The 19,600-nt window shown below is 36.6% G+C and overlaps 1 protein-coding gene across 10 annotated transcripts in view; it reads right to left on the bottom strand.

The window, feature by feature from the left end:
• FRYL (FRY like transcription coactivator) overlaps nucleotides 1-19,600 on the bottom strand; it is a 297,672-nt gene that overhangs the window by 134,743 nt on the left and 143,329 nt on the right. For all 10 annotated transcript variants that reach the window (XM_070458031.1, XM_070458033.1, XM_020879792.2 and 7 more), the window contains one exon: nucleotides 4,288-4,481. In XM_070458031.1, the coding sequence (XP_070314132.1) occupies nucleotides 4,288-4,407 (120 nt within the window). In that variant the 5' untranslated portion in view covers nucleotides 4,408-4,481. The remainder of the gene's footprint in view (nucleotides 1-4,287; nucleotides 4,482-19,600) is intronic.

Genomic DNA, 19,600 nt, shown 5'->3' on the forward strand with positions numbered 1-19,600 from the left:
GCCAATACTTTTGTCACAGCATACCATCGGGATAGGAGAATCAAGAAACATTATACAAACTATAACAAGGCTTTGAAGAGGCTGAAATGACTCACCCAAGAACTTGAATTTAATACATAGGAATGAAAAGGAAGCAAGAGTTCTAAAGTAAGAAGGTGATAATACTGATATTTGTGTTGTAGATGAGGGACAGTCTGGTGAGAGCAAGGAAAATGGAAAGGTGATGGACTACTACCTGACTGGTTAGAAGGCTAATGCAATGGTCTACCATGACAGAATCTGACGCTGAGTTAGGTCAGTAATACTAGTATTGGTAGAAAAAGGAAAGAGCAAGATATAAAACTGCCATATTATAGACTCGTTCAAAGTAGGTAATTTCACTCACATTCTTTTAATTATGTTACTCTCAAGACTTTTACATTTCAAAATTGAAATTCCTTTAAGTATACAAGACATTTTAGAGCTGTTAGGACCAGACTACATCATGTTGTTTGTAAAACATCTTATAAAATAGGAGAAGAGTTTTAAAAATGTGCTGTGTATGCTGCAAACTGTTGAAGCCAAGTGATGGGTCTAAAGGCGTCATTATACTATAATCTCTACTTTTCTATAAGTTTGTATTGAGATATATGAGTAAATAAAGGTGTAATATATTTCAAGTATACAAGGTGATAAATACATATATACGTATATATAGTACATATATACTCTGAAAGGATTCCCACTATCAAGTCAATTAAAACATCCATCACCTCACATGTTCACTTTTTCTTTCTTTTTTGTTTTTAGTGAGAACACAAATTTGACTTTCTTAGCAACTTTCAGTTAAACAATATAGTATTATCAACTATAATCATCATGCTCCATAAGCCTTTTTTTAATGTATCTTTAAAAAGTGGTTTCCTTTCTGACTGTATGCTATTTAAGTAGGCCAGTAAAGCAATCTAACATGTAATTCGCAGACCATGGATGAAAAAAGTAACATCTTATAGAGTAAGTACCTTTCTAATTAAACCTTATAAGCACTATTTCATATCTACAAACTCTCATAATCCTAATTTTTAAAACAGAATTTTGTATTATATATATGTAATATATACATTGGTATAAATATATATATATATACACACATTGGCATAAATACTAATTTGATATGCAGAAGCAATCATGGTATGACTAAACTGAATATATTAATAATGAGATGTACAGTTCTGAAATATGCATTTTATTTTTTTTTTAATTTTTTTTTTAAATATGCATTTTAGTTAATGATCTTTCATGTACTATTATTTCTTAAGCCTCAAATACATGCTTTCATAGACGCTTTCCTCTATTTAAAGATCAGAGAGAAACTCGGCACTTGCAGGCACCCCACCCACAGGCCATCACAGTATGAGCAATAAGTCCTACCTACCTAAGAAAATTAAGAGCATACATTTCCTTCATCTTCCCTCCTTTCTTAGGTCATCTTTATTCTCTTCCCTTCCTTTCTTCCTTCCTTCTGAGGAGGACAGCAGGTTGAGCTAAGCCTAACTCTTTGTCCTGCTGCTTACTGGCTTTGGGCCTCAGACAAGTAACAGACCCTCAGTCTCAGTTCAGTCGCTCAGTCGTGTCAGACTCTTTGCGACCCCGTGAACCATGCAGCACGCGAGGCCTCCCTGTCCATCACCAACTCCAGGAGCACACCCAAACCCATGTCCATTGAATCGCTGATGCCATCCAACCATCTCATCCTCTGTTGTTCCCTTCTCCTCCTGCCCTCAATCTTTCCCAGCATCAGGGTCTTTTCAAATGAGTCAGTTCTTCCCATCAGGTGGCCAGAGTATTGGAGTTTCAGCTTCAGCATCAGTCCTTCCACTGAACACCCAGGACTGATCTCCTTTAGGATGGACTGGTTGGATCTCCTTGCAGTCCAAGGGACTCTCAAGAGTCTTCTCCAACACCACGGTTCAAAAGCATCAATTCTTCTGTGCTCAGCTTTCTTTACAGTCCAACTCTCACATCCATCAAATAGTGGTGAACATCTATCTCTAATTCAGTTATGTAAGGAATAAATACATTTCAGCTGTTACATCCTCTACCTCCATCTTCATTATCACCACCCAACTTGTAATCTACCAACATGATTTTGATTCATCACATATCCATTCCCTTCAAATCCCAAGAGTTCCTTTCTAAAGTTACTTCACCCTGCAGAAACGGTTCTCAGGCTGTTTAATTTCCAAGTCCAATAACCTGTTCCCCAGTGTTCACTGTACTATGCATCTATTATTTGACAATAATAATGCCATTCTGTAGTTTCTTTGCCGTGATGCTATCATCTGCTGATTGGCTTCAATCATCATCCTCATCTGGATGATGCCAAAATCTATGTTTCCTGCAAATTCCCCAAAAGAATTTCCAGCTACCAAATAATTCCACATGGTCTAGATTGCTAGTAGCTCAAGCTTAACATACACAAACACCTTAATCATTCTTACTATCCCAATAAAACTCTTGTTTTCTTTACCGAAGTAAATATACTACCATCTTTTTGAACACTTCAAAAAATCTTTAACCCTTCATGTTCACTCAAAACACCTATTCCATTTTAATTGTGCATCAAGTTCTACTGATTCTGCTTTTGTTATTTATCTCACTTTTTCCCACTGCTAATGCCCTAGTTCAAGGCTCTTTTCATTTCAGCCTGGATTTATACAATAGCTAAACAGTCTCCACCTTTCATCTATTCTCCTTGTTGTCCAACCACTGTATTATCTATCGTAAAAGTCATTACAACTCTTTAGAATCCAACTCAAACCTCTGTTCTTATTTTTTTTCCTTCCTTCTTCCTCACCATAAGTAGAGCTCCTCATGCTTTTAAGTATCCTCATGTACTGTAAATTCAAAGTTGTTTACTTATTCTAAGTTTGGCTACTGTCATATCACTAACTCACAGAATATTTTAGATTTTCTTTCATTTTTTCTTATGTTTTATCTGTCTCAATAATTCCCTTTGGTGAAATCATTTTTGTTCTTTTGTTACCTGCAGTAACTCATCTAAGTGTATTCTAGAGCCACTACAGCTTTTTAGATGACCACTTATTATCACCTATCCCTTTATTGTTTTTAAAGACATTATTTTTTAGAGTAGTTTTAAGTTCATAGTGAAACTGGGCAGAACAGACTTACTGTATCCCCCTGTGCCCACACATGCATAGCCTCGACCATTATCAACATGGGCACTAGAAGGGCGTATTCATAAATGATACATCCTAATGATGCAAACTCTATAGACTGCACTATGGTTCACAACAGGTGCTGTAAATTCTATGGGTTTGGATAACCCTATGATGATGTGTATCACCATTACAGTATCATACAGTGTCAGGAAGCATTTAACAAGAGGCTTCCTGTGTGCTGTTTTGGATCTGGCAGGAACCCTCTGGCCCTTATTAATTCCTGAATATTCAGGAATTAAGAGGAGAGGCATGCCTTTCCCGCCTTTCTCTCGGGGCTGAGGAATCCAGGCATTTCTCATTACGGTGATAAGTACCCTCTTCCTTTTTATGAGCCATACAGTGAAAGGTGATTGTTTGAAACTCTCTCTTTGATAGGGATGTCTTATGTTTTGTAAGTCTGGAATTTTAATCTTTATCTTTGCTGAGAATAACCACCTTGTAAGACAATATATATGCCCACACCATGTTGATTAAAACACCTTTGCTCCATCAGAGCTTGGGTCCCCGTGTCTTTCTTTCTTTCTCTCTCTCTCTCTCTCTCTTTCTGGCTAATTCCTTGGAGCGCGGAGGCCCGCTGAGCTCACTTTCTTGCCCGGGCTTCTAAGCCCCTCTCGAGAAGGCGCCTGTGGCTTCACCCACTCGAGAGGGCACCTGGTGCCTACGGACAGCAGCGCCAGCCCTAAGAACAGAGCTCTATTGGCTTTCCGCGTCAACCAGGGGATATCAGCCTCTTTCTCTCTCTTACTTTCTTATCGTCGACTCCGGACCACCAGGTTCCAGTTCATTAAAGGACCAACAATACAGGACATATTCACTACACTAAAAATCCTGTGTCTGCCTATTCATCCCATCTCTACCCCTGCCCAACCTCTGGCAAACACTGATCTTTTACTGTCTCCATAGCTTTGTCTTTTCCAGAATGTCATGTAGCTGGAGGTATACACTATATACCATTTCAGATTGGTTTCCTTTAATATTTTTCAACTATGTTATTTTCTTTGGAAAATCTATAATATAATGGTTAAGGCAAGAAAATATTTCAGGTTTATAGGTCAGCTCTACTCACCAAGGGTTCAGCCATTACAACTTCAATTTTCTTTTCAGCTTGAACAGCAAATTCTGCAAAGAGGCTCTTGATGACATATTCACCAGGCTTGACATCTGGGTCAATTGTAATGCTTGACATGATGATATTCTTTTTCCCCAAAGTGGAATGAGAGTTGGAAGGAGTGCAGTACTTATTCACTTTGCTGACTGGTGCTGAAGTTAAAATAAAAGAAACAAAAGAACTCTACTTTAATAATCAACTCAATTAGGCCAACCATAACCACCTAATTTAATATGCATCCTTCCCCTAAACCCCATCCAGATCTCCCAATCTGTATTATCAGACTTTATTTTTTCTATTACACTTGCTGCCTTCTAACATACTGCCCAACATAACTATAACTTCATTATATATCATGTTTATTTTGTACTATTTATTTATTATGTGCTATTTTTCTCCCTACCCTGCTGTTATGAATTCTATATGATCAGAGACTTTCTTTTGTCTTTTTTATTCACTGAAGAATCCCAAGTGCTCAGCCATTAAAAAGAATTCATTTGAATCAGTTCTAATGAGATGGATGAAACTAGAGCCCATTATACAGAGCGAAGTAAGCCAGAAAGATAAAGACCAATACAGTATACTAACACATATATATGGACTTTAGAAAGATGGTAACGATAACCCTATATGCAAAACAGAAAAAGAGACTCAGATGTATGGAACAGACTTGTGGACTCTGGGAGAAGGCGAGGGTGGGATGTTTCAGGAGAACAGCATTGAAACATGTATTTATCTAGGGTGAAACGGATAACCAGCTCAGGTTGGGTACATGAGACAAGTGCTCGGGCCTGGTGCACTGGGAAAACCCAGAGGGATTGGGTGGAGAGGGAGGTGGGAGGGGGGACTGGGATGGGGAATACATGTAAATCCATGGCTAATTCATATCAATGTATAACAAAAACTACTGTAATGATGTAAAGTAATTAGCCTCCAACTAATAAAAATTTAAAAAAAAAAAAAAAAAAAGAAGAATCCCAAGTGCTTAGAACAATGACTGGTATATACCTGGAATACAATAAATATGTAGTAGATGAATGAATGAATTCTAAACAAAGTTGTATGCAATGAAGGAAATATGTGTGAATAAATAAAATGCAAATTGGGTTAAGAAGTTAAAATGCACTATTTTGGAGAGAATGCTCTGGAAACACATTTGAAAAAGTGAACTACATTTGAACTCACATCTAAATGATAAAAAAAAAGAGGAAGCAAGGCAAAGCACCAGGAACAGCAAGTGCAAAGTTGAGTGTGAATGTTTGAAAAACAAAAATAGGACCAATGTGGTTGAAGCTCAAGGGATGGAACAGGGGTGGAAGGCAATGTGAGATGAAGTTAGAAGCATTAATCAGAGACCAAAGTTTTTGAGCTCTATAAGGAAAATGGATATTATTCTCAATGTAATTAAAATTCAGTGCAAAGTTGGAGAGGAAGAGGATCTGGCTTCTCTTTAAAAAAGATCCCTGGCTCCTCTGGAGAATGAATTAGATGAGGGCAAACATAAAATCAGGGGAGCCACTACAGAAAATCCAGGTGAGATGATCACAGCTTGGGCTAAGAGGATGGTGACAGCACAGGAGAGAAGGGTCTGTCAGATGCTAGTGGACTTGCTACAGACAGCAGGGCAAGCAATTAACGATCACTCATAGGACTTTTCTTTGAATCATTCAAAAGAGCGATCAAGAGGACACTGTGCCTGGCAAACAGTACATCGAACCAAGTGTGACATAAAAAGAGCACCTGGTCCGTTTTCTTGACGCCTGGGCAGCCTACCTGGCTTTTATCTACAGTTTCTCCAGTTGCCTTGATTTTCCTACCTGCTGCATCAAACAGACCTTCCTGTTCTCTAACTTCAGCTTGTGACATCCCCTTTGGCCTAGAACATCCATGGAGAAACCTGTGAGAAATGTACTTCTCTACCTTGACCTGATCTCCAGAGACTGCCCTTTCAATATGCTGTCCTAGAAATTACTCCCTCCTTGAAATAGGAAGCAGAACACAATTTTTCAAACACTTTCTGTTCATGTGTATGTTACATGACCATAGGACAATAAAGTTAATCTAAAGAAATACATTCCCAACTCATAAGGAATTGTTCTGTCAACTAAAAAAAAAAACAACAAAAAAAAAACCCTACTCTACCAAACATAGCATATGTCAAGATATCTAAAGTGACTGTGATAACTACAAAAGAAAATTCTAGAAAGTAATATAAAATCAGGTGAGGGCAAACACTTCAGAAAAAAATCATTTGCAAATTTAAAAAATAAATATTTTGAAAAGACTGAACTTCTAAATGCCAAAGAATAGCTTACTTTCATGTCCTATTCATTATCTATGTTTACTTACTTTTGCATAGTACAGAATATTTTCCTCCAATGCTTAGATTACAAATTAGTCATGCATGATGCTTATATTTTCAAAAGAATAATCATCTAAAGACTAGTATAAACACTTAATATTGTATATAAAATAAATATCTTTGTATCACATAAAATTAAAATACAATATATATTGTATTCTAGAACTAAACTCATACAAAAGAGTTCTAAATAAAAATTCACAATCCAAAAAAAAAAAAAAAAATTCACAATCCTTTGAACACAGTGCATGCTATTTATTTTAAACAATGACGTGTTTGTTTACTCTGTTTTACGATCCAACATTGTATATTATAAAGGAGAGAATGTGTTAACAAATGTCACTGTGGGGAAAAAAGATCTTAAATTTAAAAAATTTATTTTGGATCATTAAGAATACTTTATATTTTATATCCACATTATGTTGGATAGCTGTAGGGAATCATAAAATAGTCAAAAAGGCTACTCAGTTTCTAGAATTTTAATTTACATTTTAGGAATAAAAATGAGGATAAAACATTTTTAAAATTTTGACTTATGGTAGTAGATGCAAAATATATCTTTTCCTATAATTAAGATTCATAAGGTCATATTAAGAGTTACAAAGTTTCTTTGGCTTTAACTTTATAATAAAGGTTTTAAACAAGAAGCCTATAATAGATCTTGGTACTTGAACTGTAGACTTTGATGAGGTATAACCTTAATGCATTTTAACTTTTAAAGTCTTCTCAAAAAGAAAAACTTTAGTTAAAATGATCTCTCAAATAACTCATCGTTACTGTCTTCTACTTCCTAAAAGGCATAAATATAAGCATAAATAAACATCCCTAGGTATCATAATTGCATTTTCAAGACATTTGCCAATACAGCCAGAAATTTTAGGGAAACTTGTCTTGATCTTCCAAATAAAGGTCTATCTTCCAAATATCTGCATTACATTCTAACATCAAAATACTTCAACTTGAAAGAAAAATCAAATTTTTAGTGTTCAAGAGTTAATCAGTTTTACCTCAAAATGAAATCAGTTACAAAAAGACCCACACCCCAACTGAAAACTGGACAAAAAAGATGAAGAAACAAGCTACAAAAGATAAAACAAGCCAATGACCATGAAAACAATATTTAACTTCACTGATATTTTAAAACTAAATAAAAATTAGATAACTTTTTTTATGTACCAAAATGGTTTCCCCCAATTGTGTATTTCACTATAATGTTTAGCTTGGTTAAGATATGTGAATTTTTCTCATATTCTGCTAATAGCTAAGAAAAAGGGATAGTCACTCTAAACTGGGTTAAGAAGGCTAGTTTCTACATAACTAGATTAACCTGATGTCACCAGACTGCTTGAGTCAAATATTTTATGAAGGTAAACAGTACTATTTCTCTACATGCTATTAAAGTTTTTTTGAAAATTTTACATATGTCTACTAGAGAATAATGATGTAACTGTTAAGAGTGTAATTCTTAACACAATTTAGGCATTGAATTACAAGTTGTAAAAACCCAGTGTCATATTAAACATCCTTGGAATATAAATCTATTAAACTCTGATAATAAAAAGAATAAAGCAAGAACTGAGTGATTAACATATAAAGTTAAGATATAAAAATTAAAAGCTAGCCTGTGTACTCTTTCTCATAGATATGTGTGAAAGTCGCTCAGTCGTATCCAACTCTTTGCGACTCCATGGATATACAGTCCATGGAATTCTCCAGGCCAGAATACTGGAGAGGGTAGCCTTTTCCTTCTCCATTCTCATAGATAAGGCGCAAATAAAAAGTAAATATGGCACTTCAAGAGTTATTTCTCTATTTTTATGATTGTGCTGGGTCTTTGCTGCTATGTGCAGGCCTTCTCTAGTTGCAATGCAAGGGCTTCTCATTGCAGTGGCTCTTTGTTGCAGAGCCGGGGCTCTAGGAGCTCAGGCTTCAGAAGCTGTGGTATATGGGCTTATATATTGCTCCACAGAATGTGGAATCTTCCATGGGACAAGGAGCGAACCCATGTCCCCTGAATTAGCAGGAAGATTTTCAACCTACTGGACCACCAGGGAAGTTTGGTATTTTTAGATAGCGAGCTCTGTATAACATTGTACTTAGCATGCTTCATAAAGAAAATTTTTTTTTAATTACCTTCTTCATGCTCATAAGTCTCCTATTCCCTTATAGAATAAATTTAAATTCAATGAAGGAGAACAGACATGTGAGAAGAGACACAAAAACCCTAAGTTGAATCATGTTTGATTTCATTACTTTATAGCAGTGGTTCTTGTTGTTTTCTGCCTCCGTTATATTCCTACGTGCAACACTCCATACAATAACATCTCTCTAAATTCAGTGACTCTCAGTGATTGAGCTGCCCTAAAAAAGATTGAGTAGGGGTGAGTACATGTAGTTTTAAAAGACCCCAGTGGAGTCCATGAAAGCTGCGTGCAGTACCCTCACCCCCAAGGTCAGGTCTTTAGACATAAAAAGTACTACTCTTTGGTCATAATCTTATACATACATATTTATGTAGAGATTTATATAATACAGAGAAGTAACAAAATACCACACAATTGCTTATTATAGTAATAATTATTTACCTATATTGGTTAATAATAAACATGTTGATGATGACCTAAGAAAGAAAAGGTGTAAGGTAAACGGCCTTTGAATAAGACCAAAAGTCAGAAATATCTATTTTAAAAGACAAAAGCAAAACTCTTAGTTTAAAAAGCAAGCCTCTCCCAGCAAGATATTTTGTGGCTATCAACAAACTGACTGAAATTTATATAAAGAGGCAAATAACTCAGAAAAGCCAACACAATACTGAAGAACAAAGTTGGAGGACTGACACTTCTCGACTTCAAGACTTATTTTAATGCTACAGTGAACAAGACAGTGTGCTACTAATGAAGAGTACATGACGGCATCAGTGGGACAGAATAGAGCCCAGGAATAGACTCACACAAACAGTCAACTGGAACTCATCTCTGACAAAGGAGCAAAGGCAATCAGCGGAAAAGGGAGAATTTTCAACAAATGGTATTGGAATAACTAGACATTTGCATACTACAAAAATAAATAAATCTAGACACAACCTACATCTTTTAAAAACTAATTCAAAACAGATCTAAATGTGAAATGCAAAACAATAAAATTCCCAGGCTATAAGGAGAAAACCTAACAGTTCTTGGGTTTGGTGATGACTTTACAGATACAATACTAAAAGCAAGACTTATGAAAGAAAACTTGATAAACTGAAGCTTTATTAAAATAACTTCAGCTCTGCAAAAGATATTGTGAAGAGAATGAAAATACACAGACTGGGAGAAAACGTTTGCAAAACACATATCTGGCACCCAAAATATATAACAATTCTTAAAATGCAGTAAGAAGACAAACTATCCAGTTTTAAAACAGACAAAACATCTGAACAGACTGCTCACCAAAGAAGACATACAGATGACAAGTAAGCATATGGAAAGATGCTCCACATCATACATCCTCAGAGTAATGTAGACTAAGACAATGACGAGATAGCACTCTGGATGAAAAATGTCAGTAATGTCAGTAACGCTCTATCAGTTAACAAAGGAAGTTGTAGTTATCAAGCCATCAGCCACTGCAGACCCCCTGAAGTGTGCAGTCTGAGGAGTTTCAGGATGGAGAAAAACAGGGTACCGGCCCTAGATAATTAAGGTACATATCAAAGGAATGATTTCAATAAGCCCAGAAGCTTCCATCTTCCCATACATAGAAAAGTGCTAAATTCATTAACTTGAGATGTCAGCTTTTCTTTAATTAACAGTAAACTTTTGATGTTCTGACTACCTGGCTTTTTGTGGTAAAAACTCTAATGTATATCCTGACTCCTCCTTTACTTTTTAGAAGTTTGTCCTTCAAAGCTATCTGAGAATCTGCCTCCCAGGCCTAAGTCCTCAGCAAGTCTGCCAAATAAAACACAATTCTCAGTTTTTAGGCTGCACTTTTTTTCTTTTTTCAGTCAACAGCACTACACACCTATCATAGTAATCAAAATCCACAAGAGTGACAACAACAAATGGTGGTGAGCCTGTGGCACAACAGGAACACTCTGTCAGCACTGGTGAGAATGTAAAAGGGAAGACAGTTTGAAGGATTCACACAAAATTATACTCTTAGCAGAGAACACAGTAACTGAGCTCTTTTGTATTTACCCAAAGGAGTTGAAAACATACATACACAAAAACCTGCACACAGATGGTTGTAGTTGCTTTATTCATAACTGTCAAAACTTGGAAGCAACCAAGATGTCCTTCGGTGGGTGAATGGATAAGCAAACTGTGGTACATCCAGACAATGGAATATTGTTTAGTGCTAAAATGAAATGAATTACATAGCCATGAGAAGATATGGAGGAAACTTAAATGCATGTTACTAAGTGAAAGAGGCCAATCTGAAAAGGCTATATTACAACTGTATGATTCCAACTATTTGACATTCTAGAAAAGGCAAGACTATGGAGACAACTTAGATGAGTGACTGCTAGGAGTTGGAGGGAGGGCAGAATAAATAGGTGAAACACAGGATTTTTAGGGGCATGGTACTATTCTACATGATACTGCAATGCTGGATACATGTCATTACACATTGTCAAAGCCCATAGAAAGCACAACACCATGGGCTTTGGGTGATTATGATGTGTCCCTGTAGGTCCATCAATTTTAACAAATGTATCACATTAATGTAAAGTGTCAACAGGAGAGAAAATGGGCAGAGCAAGGAGGGCAGGAGAAAGAGGTACGTGGGAACTCTCTGTACTTTCTGCTCAAATTTTATAAACTTGAAACTGCTCTTTGTAAAAAAAGTCTATTAATTTTTCAGAAAAGAAAGAAAGGCCTATTCTATTCCTGTCAGCTAGAACCAAAGGTGCCTGGGAAGAGCCACAATAAACAACAGCCCAAGCCAAAGATTAAAACAATAATGTATTTGGATTAAGCTAAGAGGAAAAAAGAAAGTTTCTAAGTCAATTAAAATAAAACATCAAAAACACAAATCAGGTTATATGGTAGACAAATTGAACACAGAGACAAAGGTAGCAGAATCAGTATTAGGGAATAAATGAAAATTTCAACTTCTGGGGAGACCAGTTGGATTCGTGTATCTTTCTACCAACTATCCAAAGCAAAACTACACATTTGAAAGCAATTATTTCTGAAGAGGAAAAAAGAAAATATAAATAATGTGCATGTTGAACATGTTAAGAGATAAGTTATGAAAACATATGATGGCTTCAGTGCACAAACAAAATTTGCGACATAAGGCAAGGAAAGTGAAAGTGTTAGTTGCTCAGTCATGTCCAACTCTTTGCAACCCCATGAACCCATCAGGCTCCTCTGCCCATGGAATTCTCCAGGCAAGAATACTGGAGTGGGTTGCCATATCCTTCTCCAGGGGAATCTTCCCAACCCAGGGATCAAACCCAGGTCTCCTACATTGCAGGCAGATTCTTTACCATCTGAGCCACAAGGGAAATCAACTTAGTCCAAGGCAAGGAAGGTATACCTCAAAATCCTTCATAAATGAAAGAACTTCATACCAGACACCATTCACTGATGATTCTGGAAACATTATTTAATATTTAGTAAGACATTTTGCATAATATTTTATGCTAACAAACCAAATCATATTTCAAGTGATAAGCTGGTAAATGGCCCTCTTTAAAAAAAAGAAAAGTCCTGATTTGTAGCATTTGCTCATTTCCATTGTTCAATCACTCCCATCATGGATGATTTCAAGCCACCAATAATTTAACAACCAGCTGGTAAAATTCCTGGAAGGAACTAGATCCAAAACACAACATCAAGTTATTGTTCACATGCAACAAGGAAACTGCCTTCTAATTAAAGTCAATAGCCCCATTTGAATGGAATGTGAACTTCAGTCCTCAGGTTAAGAACTTTCAGATCAGTGGCTCTATGTCCACCAAAACTGCCAGATTTTGACATATCCATTGTTCCTCCTTAAAAGTCTGTATTATTAACATACTATTTGCTTAGAATAACTATCCCAAGTCAAATATTGTTGCATCTTCAAATTCATTTACATAAAATAGGCTAAAAAAGAAAAAATATTCCCATTTTGATCAGACATGTATTCACTGCTACTTTCTTTTAACTCTCTTTTCACTTCATTTACTCCATTTAAATCTGTCCAACTGGAGTTTATTTGAGGCATTACACAATAAAGATTTTAAAGTTTTCCTTAACACTTAATTGGTTCTTCTCAGTATCTTTACTAAAATTTTGCCCCTGATTTTTACTATCATAAACTAAAGTCACTCAAATATGCTTTCTATCCTGCTCCTCAACAATCAGCTTTGTATCAGTACCATTCTTGTCATTACTGTAGCTTTATAAGAGGCTTTAATATCTGTTGGAAACAAATACTCCTGGTTTACTCATTATCTTCAGGAATTTCTCATTTACTGTCATTTACTTATACTTCCAAGTTTATACAAACCTTCACAAAATAATTAGAAGAAAACTGACACCTTGATTAACTTCTTATCTAGAACCTGGCATACCCTTACTAATTTGTCTTCTTTCACGAACCCAAAGAAAAATGTCTATTTTACTTCATAGGAGAAACTCTCCAATTCTTCTGTTTCTAAATACTTCGTCTATTCTGTGTAAATGAAATTATTTTCCTCATCACTCAATCCAACGATTTTGCTTCTGGATGAATTTCAATGGATAGAAAAAATAAGATTTTTGCTTGTTCTTTGGACAGCTGTTCATAAAATGTTTATTTATCCTAGGCTAAGCTATTCCCATCAAAAACAATTTCTAAACATAGAAGTTCCTATGACATCTTTGGCACATTTCCAACTTTTTTTTTTTTTTTACTTTAAATCTACTACAGAAATATTGTTTACTATAAAGATGAATAAAAAAGACTGATCATCTAAATAATCCATTACTCACTCAGCCAGAGTCTCCCTGTGGTTATTATTTTTGAACCTTCAGAATCTTGGCTAGGAAACTATTCTATAAATTTAGTAATAACGTGGTATTTTAACAATATGTCTGGACCTAGGAGTCAGAAGATGAGAGCCCTTGACTTGATTTGGCTACTGAGTGTCATTATAATCTTAGTCAAAATACTGAAGCTCTCTAAGCTTTGCTCCCCCTCCAAAAACGAATGAATGAGTTTTAGCTCAACTGTGGGTATGGTATCAGAAGCAACAAAAAAAGTTGTTTTCATTTTGGTTCTCCATTCTTCCGCCCATAAAAATTTTCACTGCCAATGAAAAACCCACTGTGGCAAATTCTCCTCTGGCCAGACGTGAGCTGGGGCACCACCACAGCCATAAAGTAAAAATATTGGGTTGGCCAAAAAGTTCATTCAGCTCATGGAAAAACCCAAACAAACTTTCTGCTATCCCAGTGTGTATGAATACCAGAATCCTACAGTAAACATATCCAGCTGTTTCATCCAGTAAACGTACCTAGACCCAGGGCCTGGAAGAGGTAAATAACTACATATGGTTGTGTACCCGTTTTTCTTCAACTTACAAGAGAGCAAGCAGAATCTAAACAGTTGGGCTGAGTTCTCTATACCCTTGAGGTTGATATGATGTCAAGAGATGAAGAAAAAACAGACTTTCTCTTAATATTTCAACTGGTTGCTAACTAAGAAAGGTGCACGGAGCCTGCATTTCCTTCCATCACTCTTGGGATTACACTTTAAAACAGTCACACTAGCTGTGTGGCCCACACAATTAGCTGATAAAGAAATATAACTGCACATTTACTGGTATCCAGCAGAGACAAAGGGAACAAAATATTTACCATACACCAGCAGCAAATATCATGTAGATTTCAAAACACCAAACCTATTTCAATTAAAACAGAAACTAAACAAAGATGCTGATTCTTGTCTTACCATTCAATACTGTTCTAAAGTTTACAGGATAATAAGTAAATGCAATAACATAAGAAAATGAAATCACTATTATAAATACTGAGAAAGAAGATATGAAATTTATTAACTAGCAATTATGTAGAAATGAAAATGGATAAAAAACTTATTCACAAATATAAAATACATAAGTATAAATTTAATAAAGAAGCATAGAACTTACACAGAGGAAACTACAAGAACTTCTTAAAGAACATAAAAAAAAAGACCTGAACAAAGGTAAGGACAAACTTAGAGATAAAAGCATTTGTTCTTTTAAGTGTCAATTCCCAGAAAATATGTTAATTAGTACAATTCCAATTACAATTTCAATACAACTTTATTTAGGTTGTATTAGATAAACTTATCTTAGAGTATACTAGATGGTGAAGGACAGGGAAGCCTGGCGTGCTGCATTCCATGGGATCACAGAGTCGGACACAACTGAGCAACTGAACAATACTAGGAGGAGGGCTTCCTCGGTGGCGCTAGTGGTAAAGAACCTGACTGCTAATGCAGGAGACATGCTGCTGCTGCTAAGTCACTTCAGTCGTCTCTGACTGTGCAACCCCACAGACGGCAGCCCATCAGGCTCCTCTGTCCCTGGGATTCTCCAGGCAAGAATACTGGAGTGGGCTGCCATTTCCTTCTCCAATGCATGCATGCACGCTAGGTTGCTTCAGCCGTGTCCAACTCTGTGCGACTCTATGGACAGCAGCCCAACAGGCTCCTCTGTCCACAGGATTCTCCAGGCAATACTGGAGTGGGTTGCCATTTCCTTCTTCATAATGAGATGCAATGCAGTTTCAATCCCTGGGTTGGGAAGATGGCCTGGAGGAGGGCATGGCAACCCACTCCAGTATTCATGCCTGGAGAATCTCATGGACAGAGGAGCCTGGCAGGCTACAGTCCATGAGGTCACAAAGAGTAGCACACGACTGAAACAACTTAGCACGCATGCACATACTAAAAATATATATATATATTCATTTAAAAGTAATACAAACACTATTGTCTAAATCAAAAGATAACTATAATCAGAACAGACTATAACTATAATCAGAATACAACTATTACCAAAATATAGTATAAAATGTTCAACATCACTAATCACCAGAGAAATGCAAATTAAAATCACAGACTATCATCTCACACCTGTTAAAATGGCTATCATCAAAAAGACCACAAGTAACAAATGTTGGCAAGGGTTGTGGAAAAAAGGAAACCCCTTGTACACTATTGATGGGAATGTTAATTGGTGCTGCCACTGTGGAAAACAACACAGAGGTTTCTCAAAAAACTAAAAATAGAACTACCATATATACCAACTGGGTATATATTTATTCAAAATAAAGCAAAAATACTAATTCAAAAAGATACATGCACCCCAGTGTTCACAGCAGCATTAATAACAACTGCCAAGATGTGGAAGCAACCTAAGTGTCCATCAACAGATGAATGGATAAAGAAGATGTGGCATATATGTATGTGTGTGTATGTGGAATATTATTTAATCTTAAAAAGGAATGAAATTTTGCATTTGTAACAACATGGATGGACCTGGAGGACAATGCTAAGTGAAGCAAGTCAGACAGAGGAAGACAAATAGTGAATAATACAACTTATATGTGGTATCTAAAATACAACTAACTAACTAATGAAAAAGAAGCAGACTCATAGATAGAACAAACTAGTGACTTTCAATGGGGCAGGGAAGAGGAGAGGAGTAATACAGTGGCAGGGGATTAAGAAGTAAAAACTATTATGTATAAATAAATTACAAGGATACACAACACAGGGAATATACCCAATATAGTATAACTATAGAGTACAACCTTTAAAAATTGTGAATCACTGTATTGTACACCTGTAACTTATGTAATATTGTATATCAGATATACTTAAACTTAAAAAAACTTAGTAAAATAGGTAAAATATATTGGTCTACATATAAATAATTATATCAAAATGTTATGTCAAAGTAATCAATTCAGTGAATATTAAATGTACATAAACCAGATTAATATAAAAGATTGGAGAACCTCGCCAAAATTTCAGAAAAAGAATTCAACATAGCAAGAGTAGAAGAAAAGGGGTGATTTATTTAGCAATACTGTTGGAATATCTTACTACTCGTCTGCAGAAAAATAAATATAATATATTCAAAGACCAAATTCCAGATGGATATGAAGTAAAAATGTTTTAAAGTCTTAGAAAAAAATTCAAAGTCAACATGCAAGATCCAGGGGAGAGACCTTTAGTGAAGATAGAAAGCCCAAAATTATTTAAAAAGAATGCCTTCAACCAAAGAAAATTTTTAAATATTTATAAGGAAATGACAGCATAAACAAGAAAGGACAAAAGTTGGGGGGAAAGTAGAATGTAGATAACAGAAAATATAAAATATTCAAAGAGTTCTGACAAATTTACAAGAGAAAGACAACACAGTGGAGAAAAAATGGCAAAAGATCTAATTAGACAATTCTCATAAGAACCAATCTAAAAAGACAACAAAGATATGAAAAAAATATTCAGACTTTGTACTGGCCAGAAAATGAAAATTAAACTAGCAGTGAGCTTTTACTTTACACACAAACATTAAATTTGTGGCAAATATTAAAAAGAATAATTGGATATACAGCTGAAAACGTACAAGGAAATTAACGCAACACATTGCTGATGGAAAAGTCCTGTTTAACAGTCAAGAAGGGTGGACAAAGGATGAGTGTTCTGGCCCCTATAGCAGAGCCTGGGCAGATAATAAATTTCTTTGATCTTTAGGCTCTCCATGCAACTTCCTGATTACAGTTTAACTTTGTATGACCTACCCCACAAGCAGAGCAAAGAACGGTCGGTCTGCCAGCTCCAGCATTAATGTTCTTTCACTTGGCATATTTCTCATTGTAAATTAGTAAATTGGCACATATAAAAGCTTGTCTCTGTCAGAAGACTGTTTATAACAATTCTGCCCCCTGAGAAAGATTTCGCATCCACTCTTAGCATTCTGGCAAAGTCAGGATTTCCTGACCTGATGGCGATCTTTGCTGGCTTTCTCTGGCAATTCTTTAAATCAGAATCAAGCCCTCTGGAGGGAGACCCAGGCATCTGTATGTTTCTGAAAACGCCCCAGGGCGACTCTCTTTTGCTGTGCTTAGTTGCTCAGTCGTGTCCAACTTTTTGCGATTCCATGGACTGTAACCCACCAGGCTCCTCTGTCCATGGGGATTCTCCAGGCAAGAATACTGGGGTGGGCTGCCATGCCCTCCTCCAGGGGATCTTCCTGACCCAGGGATCAAACCTGCGTCTGCTGTATTTCAGGCAGATTCTTTACCGGCTGAACCGTCGAGGAAGTAGCCAGGGTGAAAACCACTGCCTTTCACTATTCTTCCAAAGCAGAACACTGGGTCTACACAATGATTTTATTTAAAACTAATTTTGATGATAAAAAGTTTCAAAAACACCATAAACAAGGAAACCTACTTATATAATATCACAAACAATATCCATCAGAGTTAGATGAATGCATGTCACAGACAGAGCTCTAGGGAGCAGAGTAAAGGATCATTCATAGGATAACTAAAAAATCTAATTTTAAAAAGTTATATATAGTTCTCTAAATTCATACTAGAAATCTTAAATTGATTTTTTTCTCAGGCTTTCAGTCTCTTCACTTTACTCACTGTCCATGATCCAAACCACATATCTCAGTGGCCAATCAATCTTTGCCTTTCATTATCTGTGATTTCAAAGCATTCAATGATCTAAACTTAAGAGTTATCACTGACTTCTCCCTGTCCCCTATATTTCATATCTAGTCTAGCCATCAAATACTATGACTACTAAAAGTAATCCCCACTTCCTTTTTCTGCATAGCTGAACTTTCTGTATAACTGAATTTTTAAGTTCAGGGCCTAATAACAGCCTATGTAAACTCCTTAAAAGTCTTCCTTCACAGTCATCCCTGCCTCTTAGCTGATGAAATATCAACTTCACAAAGCAGCCAAAGGGACTACTTTATAAACCATGTGGGTGTGCCTGCCTTCTAAGTCGCTTCAGTCATGTCCGACGCTTTAAGACCCTATGGACTGTAGCCCACCAGGCTCCTCTGTCCGTGGGATTCTGCAGGCAAGAATACTAGAGTGGGTTGCCATGACCTTCTCCAGGGGATCCTTCCCACCCATGTATTGAACCCGCATCTGTTATGTCTCTTGCACTGGCAGGTGGGTTCTTTAACACTAGCACCTCCTAGGAAGCCCATATTAGACCCATACTAGGCCTTTATGTTGGAGAAGGAAATGGTAACCCACTCCAGTATTCTTTCCTGGAAAATACCATGGATAGAGGAGCCTGGCAGGCTGCAGTCCATGGGATAACAGTCAGACATGACTGAGTGACTGAGCAGAGGCCTTTCTATATAGAGATCCTGGTAGCTCAGACAGTAAAGAATCTGCCTGTAATACAGGAGACCTGAGTTCCATCCCTGGGTTGGAAAGATCCCCTGGAGAAAGGAATGGCAACCCACTCCAGTATTCTTGCCTGGAAAATCCCAGGACAGAGGAGTCTGGTGGGCTACAGTTCATGGGGTGGCAAAGAGTCGGACACAACTGAGCAACTAACACTTTAAACAACACAAGAGCCCTTATATGAGCTTCGGTGGTAACTCAGAGGTAAAGAATTTGCCTACAATGCAGGAGATTGCAAGAGACGTGGGTTCGATCCCTGCGTTGGGATCCAGTATTCTTGCCAAGAAAATCCCATGGACATAGGAGCCTGACAGTCTTCGGTCCATGGGGTCATAAAGAATCGGACACAAATGAAGCGACTGAGAACACATGCACACAGGTCCTTATATATCAAACATCACAACGCAGGGCCTCTGTACTCTGCAAAAAAATGCACCACTAACCTTACTTTCAAGAATGTTACTAAAGCCATTTTACTGGAATCATCACTTTCTTTTCTTCCACAGTCTCCCTACAATAA

The sequence above is a fragment of the Odocoileus virginianus genome, chromosome 29 (assembly GCF_023699985.2).
Source record: "Odocoileus virginianus isolate 20LAN1187 ecotype Illinois chromosome 29, Ovbor_1.2, whole genome shotgun sequence".
Lineage (NCBI taxonomy): Eukaryota > Metazoa > Chordata > Mammalia > Artiodactyla > Cervidae > Odocoileus > Odocoileus virginianus.